Source organism: Drosophila melanogaster, chromosome 2R, assembly GCF_000001215.4.
Source record: "Drosophila melanogaster chromosome 2R".
Lineage (NCBI taxonomy): Eukaryota > Metazoa > Arthropoda > Insecta > Diptera > Drosophilidae > Drosophila > Drosophila melanogaster.
The window spans coordinates 21,341,898-21,354,632 of record NT_033778.4 but is presented as its reverse complement, the minus strand read 5'-3'; the positions used below and the strand labels follow the sequence as shown (position 1 = coordinate 21,354,632).

The window sequence follows — 12,735 nt, the reverse complement described above, 5'->3', positions numbered from 1 at the left end:
GTTGTGTTTATTGTTCTCGACTCGTGTGTGTGGCATCAGTTTCAGAGGCACGAACTCCAACTCTCCGCGACGACACTGCGTCTGGGGTGGCATCAGGCACTCTGATGGCTCCGAATCGGTGCGGTCTGAGTGGCTGGTCTGGTTGCTATTCCGATGCCATGATGGCCACGGAAGGAAGTGGAGTGCAGAGCGAGTGCCAGGCGGCCAAGGGCCACTCCAGAGTCTGATTGGGACTCGGTTTCGGGGAGCACAACTCAGTCTGGCTGGCGTCGAGTTACGGGGCATGGCCATTAGCCATTATCCATTTGCTGCCATTGGGGGCAATGGCAATGGCCATGGCAATCGCAATGCCAATTTATGCATGTTTGCTTAGCAATAATTGTCAGCGATGTCTAGGGTCGGGCTGGCAATTCCCATTCCGGGTCCAATTCCCAGGGCAAGATTGTCTGTAATTCGAATCGAACTTACTGGGCAGCCTGCGGAATTCTGAGAACGAGGCGGGCGCTCGTAAATTCAAGCGATCCGATCGCAGGCGATTTAGACGGAAAACACAATCTGGCATGGCCCCATGGATCATGGCTTGCGGCTCATTGAGGAAAGCGGTGTGCACAGAAAAAAATTATGTTTACTATTTTAATTCATTTTAAAAGAGCACCAGACAGAATGTTTTTCAAAAGCTATAAACTCTACACAAAAAAATATTCAAACTTGACTCATAGATACTCATTTTAATATAGGGAATATTTTTTGAAGTGCATACTACCACGCAGCAGGCACGTGCACTGCATCCCGAAACAAGTCGATCGATCAGGTTGATGCCGCTTCCAATTGCAATTGCAACTACTGCCTGCTGCCTGATTGATGTCCGTCCATTGGTCATTTCAGCAGAAATCTCTGCGCACTTAAGCTCGATCTTGGACCACGATGACATCTGCCTTTGAGCATTTCCGCGTGTCGCTCCTCTGGAGACGCCGGCGACACGTGCTCGCTCCTTATCGGGCGCTAACCTGTCCATATCGGACCAGCTGCCACATAGCCAAACAGCCACCTATTCCACTGGGCATCTGCCGCTCCGCCGGCCATTCCACAGTGCGATGATGGTGTGGCGCCATGGCGTGAGCCAAATTTGGCATTCGGTGAAATGTCTTCTGTCGGACGAGTGGCGTTTGCTGCATTCCCCAAGCGGCGGCATTAGACGACGGATCCGTGTTCATAAGTCATAATTTGATGCCTCATCCCATCCCCTCGTGCGCGCAGCCACTTAAAATCCACAATTTATCAATTTCACTGGCAGCACTCGTTGCGATGGGACGATGAGATGTCCGGCGATAAGCCACTGCTAGCAAGGACAATCGAAGCTATTGGTACACTAAGAAAAATAAACGAACTATATATGCAAGTTGAAGGAGGTTATTCTGCCAGCAAATGTTTCATAGTTTTTCTCTGTGCAAAGTCAGCATCCAAGGATGCGAGTCCTAAGTGTGCATAAGCGAGTGGAAACGCATGAATCATCCGGCGGATGCGTGGGAGCATCCATTGTCATCGGTTTTGGCTATTAGCGCGTACATCCATATGTCAGCAGCTCCCGGAAAATAGCCACCCACGCACAACTGATCCAAGGCCTGCACTTTGTCTTTCGAGTATTGACCGGGTGGGTTCTTGCCCACTGGTGCCATTTCCGAATGCGGGAAACCAAAGCTGTTGACAGAACTGGACAAATGAAGCATTATTTATGTTATTGATACGGCGGCGGAGAGAGTCAGATATATTATACGGGTAGAAGGGCCAAGAATTTGTAGCATACTCTTTGGCGTTGACCTAAATGACCCACAAACGGGGTGGCAATCAGAGAACTGCAGCAAGCCACTGGCACTCTAAGTGCACCCGCTAAACACTGGGTGTCTAAAAAATATCCTAGTGTTTTATGGTACGAGGTGAAGGATAAAAGGGAACACACCCAAGAAAAGGTCGTGCACATTTTTGATGCACCTTAATTCACAGAATATTTGTTATTAATATTTTTATTATTTACAAATTTGCATACTCAATATAATATTATAATATAAAATTAATGTAATGGTCTTTGATCGCTTGAAATGCTTATAATCTGTGGATTTCTTCCTAATTGAATTGAAATGATGTTGTTGTCCATTTGACACGCTCCAAATGGTTTCTTCGAATTGAGTTTATTAGCAAGTAATTTAAAGTAAGTGGATTAGTCTTTTATTTCACGACACGCTCCAGATGAATATAACGACTTAATGCGCAAGCGACTTGTTTTATGCCTACAAGCTGCTAGAATAGAATGCTGATTAAGACGTCTTGGTAACACTTAATTGCAGTTAATAAGCTGTGCAAATTAGTTATCAAGTGCCGACACCTACCCCACCCAAATCCTCACCCACTCAGCTGTCAGTCAGCGTCGAGTGGGTCATTAAAAAACAAACGCCTGGGAAGATTAGTTGGGCTTACACGAGATGAATGTCTGAATGAATTGTGAATTAATGGTCCATCTAGCATGCTCCGTCTCACTCTGTCCGATTCTAATGGGATTTGACTAATTTAATTGGCAATCAAGTATGCAGCGTTGGCTTAAATGGCGATGGCGTGTGTCAGAATGGAAAAGCAAACCCACAAGAATCAAAGCAAAATTAATTGCCCAGTTATGGGCCATTTGAATAATTATGCTTGTTGAGTTCGAGGATTCAGGACTTTCTTGGAAAAGTTCCGACTTTCTTTCCCACTCCATTTGATGCTCGCAGTGATTTGCTTTAGCACTTCCACAGACAGAAAGGCGTCGAGAGCAACTTTTGGTTTTTAATATTTGTATATGTATTTTTTTTTGTTTTTTGCATCGGCTTTGGCCAGCCGAAAACTGGTTGGCATCCATCAGACTTGGTTACCTTTTTTGGCACATGCCGCTTGGTATTAAATCATTTTATTAAATGATTTCGCTTGTTCTCCGAGTTACTTGTAGCAATTTATTTGTTCCCAAGCCTCATCGCAATCAGCTGTAATTATGCAAAATTTACTCGACTCATGACGGAAGTTGTTGCAGTGCCATCGGTATTAAATATTGATTGTCATTATCTAATCTTGTAATCTGCATCGATCGGGGGGATCAGGGGTTATAATAATGGCGCAGCGATCGCTGTTGCCTGTTTCAAGTGGTGGGAACCAAGATTGCCGCATCCCAATACCCTTATAGTTACTTCCATTTGAGTCAAATATGCATGTTAGATATCGAATAGTTAATAATATTCGTATTCTAAACCTTGTGACCAAACCACATGCTACAACCCATCAATTAGCAGCACACAGACTCACCTTTCTTCTCCAATTTCTTTGCCATAAATCTGTGGAAAGCAGCTTAAATCACACGGCGGTCTTAAGTGCCGTCTTATCGGGCATAATCGCTTTAGAAATTTGCATACTAAATCCACTAAATTTAGTCTAATGGGTTCTGGAGCCGGACTGATGGGCTCAACCAGCTCGGATATATGTGTCAATAAAAGACGGAGGATTAATTGCACAGCGATTCCCAAGCTCTGGGGGCTGGATACATACATATATATAGTTCGCTTAACGATCGAATTAACATCAAACGCGCACATTTTATGGGCTGTCAACCGACACATAGATCGATCGATAGCTCCCAGCTCGTGGCAACAATGAACCCCTAGACTCTCTCCTCTTTTATTTTTTTATATTTTTTTTTTGTTCTTTTGGCTAATTTTGGCCAATTTTAGTATCACGATTTTAGAAACCCAACCCGAAGCGGGATGAAATGGAACCGAGACCGGGAATATTCACTCATCCTCCGCTCGACTGGCCCTCAAATTAATATTTATATTTATTATCATTATTTTGTGCAAACTTGTTCTTGGCCGTTTCGTTTCGTTTCGTTTGGAAACGTGTTAGAAAGGCTTGGACTGTCCAAGTCGGGCTTTTGCGAAATGGCATTAGAATCGGCCGGAGAGAGATATATTAAAAGTCGGCTGGCAGCCGAGCACTCTTGCTTAGTTGAAGACCTAGTCCCCGATCTCGGTTCTGTGATCATTCAAACGGAAACATCCAATAAAGACGGCCACGGTTTTGGCCAGAATCTGATTGAAAGTGCCAAGTCCCGGAGAGATAGGCGGAGCATACCAATTTAGTTTCTAATTTAAGTTTATTTTTGTCAGTGAGCTAGTAAATATGTCGTCGCCTTTGATCTGCTTGGCCATATTCCAGCTGATTTTCCAGTTGATCCTGGCCAAGGATTATTCCTGGTGTGATCCAGATTTATGCGGCAATGGCGTCAGACATATCGCGTGCCGAACAACTGGAGTAAGTGGTTGGCAAATAAGTTATTAATGTGCTCGTGCGTACGATAACGAAAGGGTTATTAAAATTAACAATCAAAAAGTTATACCCTGAATAATAATCACATGCATATTGAGGACGGAGTAAGAGATAAAAGTGCTGTAAAAAGCAGAGAAATTCAAATATATTATAGAGTTGAACGTTTCTGGTCGCTTAATTTATTTATATTTAAATTTAATCGCCCCTGATCTTTAATCAAATGGCGTAATCTTGTTTTAAATTCAAATGGATATCATAATTAGAGATCGCGATATTTTTTTTGTGCTGCGGTTTTCTACAATGATACTGTCCAAAGTTTTCATTTTTTCACTAATCAATAAATAGTTTCGTTTCGGCAAAAGATTCGGGGGTTTTTCGAAAATATATAAATTTAAATAAACTATTAAAGAGATTTATGAGCCCGAGTTCGTTATTAATTACATGGCACTGTTGCGCTCTTCCCATAGAATTTCCACAGGCGCTGCCAACCAGATGCAGTCCAAGTGGATGTAAGCCGGCACAAGGCGGATTTCCTGCATGCCCACAACAAGAGGAGGAACTTCCTGGCTCTAGGAAAAGTGCCAGGCTATTATCCTGCCGCCAGAATGGCCACAATGGTAGGCACCCAAACAGGAAAACATGTAATGGCACTAACCTGCGATATCCTAAATCCTTAGGTGTGGGACGACGAGCTGCAGTACTTGTCCATGCTAAATACCCGCACCTGTAAGTTGGACCACGATGATTGCCACAACACCTACCGGTACGCCAACTCGGGTCAGAATCTGTGTGCCGTGTGGCGTCCACGGAGTCCACATGTGAATGTGACTAGCTTGGTGGAGGAGTGCCTGGGTCTCTGGTTCAACGAGTTCGATCTGATAGACAGCAGCTTCATCGATTCTTTTAAAGTCACGCCCATATTGTGAGTGAAAGGGGCGATGAACTTAATCTTCTGGCAACTAACGTTATTCTTTGAAACAGTGAGGACTACGGTCACTTTGCCGAGTTAAGTGTGGACAAAAACTTCGCCGTGGGCTGCTCCATCATGAGATTTACTCGTCCCGACTATCCATCCGTGTATATCTACAACTTTATCTGCAACTATGCTTCACTCTACGCCTTGGGCGCTCCAGTTTATGAGACTGGACGAGCGGCCTCCCGTTGCACCACGGGCAAGAGCCACTTCTATCCGGGATTATGTTCCACCCGCGAGGTGTACGATCCCAATTGGTAATAGTTCGCCACTCCAGGGGGATTCCCTCCACTCAGGTACAACTGCCAAGAGTATTTAGTAGCCCGTAGCTTTAGATCGAATACAAGCCAATAAATGATCGCATCGATTCCAGCCAGTTTGCATAATTTATTTAAATGTGCCGTCGTCATCGGGGGTCCGTCGCTGACTTCTGACCCGTCGTCTGGCATTGCATAATATCCCAGTTGAGTTAAAAACCCACTGGTTGTGCTGTAAGCCAACGGAGATCGACCAAAATAAACAATGCGAGTCACAAAGAAAGCCAGTCCCAGTCTTCGGAGACTTCGGAGACTGGTTTGGCACACAGAACTTTCGTTTGTTATTGGCCAACAACTCATAACGATGTGCCTTAGCATATGCAAATGACATTTTTATTTGATTTGTGCGCAGATGTTATTGATTTCTCCATTGTGATTGAGAACCTGTCCGGCGATCTTTGAAAGCGTAGCTTAGCTCGTGCAGCGTTGATCAAACAAGAATATAGCTATTTAATAATACGCGATTATCTAAACTCACCAATTGGGTCAATGTCAATGTCAACCGCTGGAAGCTGCAGAGCGACAAAGTCACTGAACTCCCAGAGACACCCACGCTATCAATCCTGAGCTGGGTGCTCCAATTTGAGATACTTTTTAAGATACTTTTGAAATATCAGCAGACTGCGCTGAATAAAGCACCTGTGTGTACTAGTCTAATAGATGCTCAAACCTTAACTAAATGCCCAGACTTAGCTTTCTCTGTCTTGAACTTGACTCGCAGATTAACGATCTACTTAAATATTCTATATTTAAGTTAGCGAGCTGGGGAGCCAAGAAAGTGTAGACTCTTCCCAGTCGACATCGCAGGGGTTTATTGCTCGAGCTTTCCTAGAAGTCGTGCACTTTGAAGTTTTCGGTGTGAACGCTCTTTGGATGTGATATCCGAAACAGAGACAAGAACAAAGACAACGGCCCCCGAAAATGGAAATGATTCATAAAACGTCGCTTGACCTGTCTCAAGCTGCGGTTTCGTTTTCGGACTGAGATCGGATTCGGGATCGGGATTGGGTACGAAATCGGGATTGGTATCGGGATTGGCAAACACCAGCCGAAATTAAACGCACCTGCAAATCAAAATTTCGTTATAAATATCGCCTTGCCGGTGGTCAGGACTTACATTTTCATTTGTGCCCTAAGTGAGATCCAGTGAACATGGAGTACGGTAGATTTCAAACGGTCGGTTGTCTGTTGATCATCCTGGGTATGGCCAGTTCTCAGCCCCTGTCCTGGTGTGATCCGGACTTATGTCCTGACAACACGGTGCACATAGCGTGTAATAACGATGGTGTAAGATACTTTCATAAATCATCTCTTAACAAATTTAAACAAGTTTTCATTCAATAGAAATTCCATGAAAGCTGCTCCCCGGATGCCACTATGGTGGACCTGAAGCCTTATCGCAAACTTATCGTGAATGAGCACAACAAGCGCAGGAACTACATTGCCTCTGGATCTTTGCCCGGCTACTATCCGGCCACCCGCATGGCCACCATGGTGTGGGATGAGGAGCTGGAGTACCTGGCCACGTTGAACCTGAAAACCTGTTACCTGGAGCACGACGACTGCCACAACAGCTACCGCTTCCGGAATCTGGGTCAGAATCTCTGCGGTGTCGATCGTCGGAGGAACTGGGACTTGAACGTGACCAATCTGGTGGAGCAGTCGATGGGCTTGTGGTTTGGAGAGCACAAACTCATCGACAGCAGTTACATTACCGATTTTAAGCTGACCAAAGACCTGTAAGTCATCGGAGCTTACAATCATCCACTGACCTAGCCCACTAACATACTTGTTTCACTTTACCTTAGCGAAAAGTATGGACACTTTGTGGAAACCGTGCTGGACAGGAACACCCATGTGGGCTGTGCCATGATGCGCTTCACCAATCCGCAGTACCCCTTCCTCTACATCTACAATACTGCCTGCAACTATGCCAGTGTCTATGCCATCGGAGTTCCTGTTTACAATGCCGGAAAGCCCGCCTCTGAATGCCGGACGGGAAGTAATCCAGAGTATCCCGCACTCTGTTCCATCAAGGAACAATACAATCCAAACCACAATTTCTACTAGCTAATCAACCAAATGATAAATACGCAACCAAAATACACTATAGTTAATGAACCTAATCAAAACACCCTGATTGTTATTGCTTTTTTAACAATTGCACTAACTGATTAATACGTCATGTTTTGTTTATTGTCGTTCCGGCTGCTAAATTTGGCTTGTTGCTAATTACCAATTCAGCGGGCACACAATTATTAATGTTAACGGAAACAATCGAAAGCGATTCTCGGACACTGGGATTGGGTACAAAATATCTCTGAAAAATTATTACCCCTATAAAACCACTTTGTCAACCATGCGTATACGCAATTCTGAATTCACCATAGAAGGAGTAGATACTGATCATCAGATATTGTGTATATTTTATGAGTTATGAGAATGCACTGAAATCACTTTTAAAATCATTTTCAATAACAATTTGATTTCATTCCAAGGTGCATTTGGTTTTATTCACGCCTTTTTGCATGTGACTGACCCATCCTGCACTCATTATTTCCGAAACGATGATGTCCCATCATCAAAGTGCAAATTAATTGTTAATTGCTCGGGATCACATTAAAAAGCAGTTAATTCATCAATGAGCCAGCTGCACCACCTCTACCCCCCCCCCCACCCCTTGAAAAATCAATGAAACGCACAAACAATGTGCTCAATGCACCCGATGACGGAGTCAGCTTGTGTTCCAATCTTGGCAACAAACACGCGACCGACCGGTCCTAAAGGAGAGACCTGACATTCCAGCCGTCTTTCGTGGCCAATTTACGGTCCAGCAACTGGAGCTGTAGCCTAGATCAGACAGTGACTCCTATAACTCAGCTCGCCATGTGTGGGATTTCACGTGGAGCAACCAAGGGATCACAGCAGCTGTCCCAGCTGGAGGTGCACACAGAAAAATTGAGTAAAGGTAAGAAATTTATAATAAATTAACCTAATGTTCACTTCATGTTCAACAAATGTTCAGAAAGAATAGTAACAATTGACAGAGAAAATGAAACTCTGATCCATTTGTTTCAGTGCACTGCTTCCTTTGTGCTCTGCCCACTTTCGACTTGTGTACAGTGAAGCCTCTGCCCTAACTTTTATCTTTCTTTATCTGCGACTATGCATCATAGACGAATCCGTCCTGTCTATCCTGTCCACACAAATCTCCGCACTCCCACAGACCCTGGCTCTGGATATGAATTCGGATCTGGATGGCTGGCTGTCGTTGCTGGTTATGCAAATTCCGATTATGAAGCTTTATCGCCGCCAGAATCTCAGATCTCGGGTCCAGCAGCTGTCGCGCTGTCATCCTGTCAAGTTGAGAGCGAGCCAATAAAGATCTTTGTTTTGACAGTTTGCACGTTTATTGCGACGAGAATAACCCAAGTTCCAAGTCGTCCAAGCCTACCACCAGATGCCCAGGTCGCTGAATAGCTCCTCGGTGGTGGGCAGCTCAAAGTCCTCGTTCACCCACTCGGATCGCTTCTTGTGGTTTGGGTTCTTCTGATCGGTTGCTCCGTACTCCTTGCGATAGCCCACATCCTCGCGAAGATCCTCCTCGTCGTACTCCTCATCGTCTTCCACTGCCTCCAGGGAGCTGCTCATGTTGGCTCTTCGCTTCGGCGGAGCCAGTGGCAAGCCCTTCTCGCCCAGCATACGCTGCATATTGCCGATTTCATCCACCTGCTGTGTCGGCGGTAGCTTCTCCTCCGTGGAAGGCTCCTCCTTGCCCTTTTCGGGGTTAACTGCCACTGGAGAGGAGGCTAATCTCACAATCCTGTCGAAAAGTGTAGCAAAGTGTCGTCTAAAGCGGCTGTAATCAAAACTATCCCTGTTTCCAGCGTTGGCGTCCAGCAATCCATGTGTGGATGAGGATTTCGAGCGGGTCAGCGGCCCAAAATGATGCAGCATATCAATTCCGGGCGCCATCGACTCCTCCCAACTCTGTTAAAATTAAATTCAATATTATTATAATTTTCCACATTTAATTTTTAATCACTTGCCAGTTCAGTCCAGTCCTCGATGGGTACACTTAGCACTGAGCTTACCACATTGACCACACGTTCTTCCAGGTTCAAGGCATGAATAATCCATTTGGCTAATGCCACGGCGCAGTTCAGGTCGCAGCGCTGTCTGAAATCGATAAAAAATAATTAGACAGATTGACATCAGTACATAGGCAGCAGAATACCATGTACTACTAATGACTAGGGATATACAAACTTACAAAAATATGTTTATATGGTTACCAATATTACAACTTCAAAATCGTATTTGCATTGCCTCATAACTACAATAGTAAATCAATAAAATAATAAATTTAACATCGAATGGATATACCCTATTATCCATTAGCAGTTAATAGGTATAGGCATGACAATTATTTAAGCGGGCTTGTGTGGAGGTGGCATGGTGAAAGTAAAAATATCCGAATGGATGGTGGTAACTAGCAATCGAGCACCCGGCGTCACCTACTTGCGTTCATCCCTCCTAATCTCCACCAGTTTATCACCCTCCAGGATAAGCTGGTCGTAGTTCGACTCGATTTGCATGGTGAGAGCCTCCTTGGGTTCACTTTCCGATTGTTCCTGCAATTGACGCTGCAGGGTCTTAAACTGCTGCCACAGCTCCTCCAGCTGGACCTATGGATGAAACAAAGTGGATGTAAGGGTATAAATTACAATACGAACCCACCGTTTGCTTCCTAATACTCTGCTGAGTTTCGTGGTGGACGTCGACCCGATGAAGGATTGGCTGTGCGGGTAGAAAAGGAGCCGCCATGAGGCGTTCGACGCAGCGATTGAGTACTCCGCGCTTCGGCTTCTTTTTGTCCATTTTGATCAGACCCGCTGAGCTGTCCAGCTGCAGAGTTCTCTCCACAATCCGCTCAAGAATCATGGCGAAGGTCTCCACATAGTCGGACTGTATGCGAAAGCGATTCGAGTTTTTGGCGGCCACAACGGTGATCACTTCACTCTGCTTCTCAAGTCCTGGACAGAGTAGTTGAAGACCCAGAGCATGGGTATCACTCTTCTCCTCTAGGAACTCCCCGAAAAAGGTGGCCAGCTTGGGGCTCACATGCCGACTGGTGATGCTGTAGGTCAGCTTGATTCCAGCCGCCTTTTGCGGCTGACAAATGCGATAGAACATGGACAAAGGAAGGTTGGCGCTTTGCTGGATGACTCGCGGAATGCCCTACAAAGAATTGAAGATCTCTTATGACTCTCCGTTTACTATGTACCAAATCCTTTCACTCACTCTGGTACTTAAGAAGGAGGCCACCACCTCCACCTTGGTGCTATGAATATGTAGCAACTCCGCAATATAAAAGTCCAGCTTAAATTCCTTACTTGTGCCTGCGGATACATTAACAAAACTCAATGTATCCTGACTGCAACGGACTCCATTTGGCGTCTGAAACACCAGCTGCAACTCGGCCAGCTCGGCCTTGATTTTGCAGCGCAGTAAGCCCTTGGCCGAAGGCAATTCCTTAACAGCCACATCCGCTGGCACGTCCAAGAGGAGCGTGTCCAGATCATCGTTAGCCTCCTGCTCGATGGTGAAGCTTAGTCGCACTTGATCCGCCGCCTGTTGGTTAAGCGCATCCATGTCTCGCACATCCACTGCTTCCTTGATCTCGTCCTCCAGCTTCTGGAGCTCCTTGTGGGCCTGGGCGAAACTCAGTTCCTCCACGTTTAGGGGCTGCACCTGGAACTGGAAGGGTTCGGCGCCAAGGTAGCCCACTTCGAGCTGACCCCTGGCGCCTAACGTAACAATTCCACCAGCTAGGTTTTGGACATTCGAGCGCTGTATGGCCACCGGAGCGGGCGATTGATTTGGCCACTGTGCTGCCCAAATTATGTTGGCCTCTTCGTACAGATGCAATTTGGAGGAGTCCGAAATGATGGCGCTGATTAGACGAGCTCCAGGTTCTAATAATGTAATTCTAGTTGAAGATAATATTATGTACGGAATAGAAGAGATTCTCACCCCAGTAGTAGCCAACTACAAAACTGGTAAAACATTTTGGAGCGTAGTCCAGCTTGAGCATAAAGTTGAACTTCCCATTGTCATCCAGTGAGATGAAGTTTCGTTCGCCCAAAATCATGATGTACGAACAATTTCTGGGTTGTATATAAGATTAATGGTAGTAAAGGAGGCCTCTTATAATATTATACTTACTCCCTTACTTGCACCACCCGCATATCGACAATTCCTTCGCCGACGCCCTGCGACCAGGTGGGCTGATAGCTGCTCTTGGTGACCAGCGAGTGGGACAGATCCTGGTAGCTAAAGCATTGCAGGTCCCATGTGGCACTAAACCGAAAGAAGCTATCAGTTCTCTCGCAATAGGCCACCGGAGCGGGAAGAGCCCGGTGACCAGGGAATCGACACTCGTAGGATATTCCATCCTGCTCAAAGAAGGTCAGCGTGCCATCCAGATGCACCACGCAGAAAAACTCCCGTCCCTTCACCTGACCAAAATGGCCTTGGCACAGTCCAAACGAGACGCGCTGGAACTTGTGCTCCGCCTGCACCTGAAGTCGCAACTGGGCTCCATGTTCCGCCAATCCTCCGATGGCAACAACATTGTAAATAACAATAGCGTTTGGCAGGAGCACGCCCAATTGGTTAGCGTTCTCATTGCGAACATTTCTGCAGATTAGGTGCAGATGTCGTGGAAATAGTTCGCTTCAAATTCTAATAAACTTACCCACTAAACTTTCCAGCATACAGACCTATTATAGGAGCCTCCATTTGGGTCTCCAAAAGGAGGTCGGTGGCATCGTAACCCCTGTTGTGTGGATAGTAGATACTCAGCTGGCCCGTCTGGGAACCCACAATAATGTAGTCCTTTTCCTGGGTCTCCAGGCCAAAGCGAGCGCACAGCAAGCTAGCCACGTCGTATTCCTCTCCAGGATCGGAACACTGGGCAGACCACCAGCTGCAGACATTGAACAGCGACATGTTGCAACTGACTGCCGGAACCAGTCGACTCCAATTCTGATTTGGTTCACATTGTTGTGGTCGCAAGGAAAAACGTTGCCTTGGCAA

General features: G+C 45.7%; 3 protein-coding genes across 3 annotated transcripts, besides 1 other annotated feature; 2 read left to right on the top strand and 1 right to left on the bottom strand.

Moving 5' to 3' along the window:
* Nucleotides 1-1,846: 1,846 nt before the first annotated feature.
* Nucleotides 1,847-1,900: a mobile genetic element.
* Nucleotides 1,901-4,054: 2,154 nt separating this feature from the next.
* CG17974 (uncharacterized protein) lies at nucleotides 4,055-5,688 on the top strand. The gene is made up of 4 exons (NM_137738.3): nucleotides 4,055-4,329; nucleotides 4,812-4,961; nucleotides 5,022-5,266; nucleotides 5,326-5,688. Exons 1-4 carry the CDS (start codon nucleotides 4,198-4,200, stop codon nucleotides 5,576-5,578), a joined length of 780 nt encoding a protein of 259 aa, NP_611582.1. The 5' UTR covers nucleotides 4,055-4,197; the 3' UTR covers nucleotides 5,579-5,688.
* Nucleotides 5,689-6,749: 1,061 nt separating this feature from the next.
* Nucleotides 6,750-7,758, top strand: CG9822 (uncharacterized protein). Its single transcript, NM_137737.3, has 3 exons — nucleotides 6,750-6,921; nucleotides 6,979-7,373; nucleotides 7,443-7,758. The coding sequence occupies exons 1-3, from the start codon at nucleotides 6,787-6,789 to the stop codon at nucleotides 7,702-7,704; spliced, it is 792 nt and encodes a 263-aa protein (NP_611581.1). The 5' UTR covers nucleotides 6,750-6,786; the 3' UTR covers nucleotides 7,705-7,758.
* Nucleotides 7,759-9,024: 1,266 nt separating this feature from the next.
* BBS9 (Bardet-Biedl syndrome 9) lies at nucleotides 9,025-12,661 on the bottom strand. The gene is made up of 8 exons (NM_001144255.3): nucleotides 12,395-12,661; nucleotides 11,863-12,336; nucleotides 11,671-11,804; nucleotides 10,939-11,612; nucleotides 10,375-10,875; nucleotides 10,156-10,322; nucleotides 9,684-9,813; nucleotides 9,025-9,624 (listed from the first exon to the last, which is right to left on the bottom strand). The coding sequence occupies exons 1-8, from the start codon at nucleotides 12,646-12,648 to the stop codon at nucleotides 9,085-9,087; spliced, it is 2,874 nt and encodes a 957-aa protein (NP_001137727.2). The 5' UTR covers nucleotides 12,649-12,661; the 3' UTR covers nucleotides 9,025-9,084.
* Between the last annotated feature and the right edge of the window lie 74 nt (nucleotides 12,662-12,735).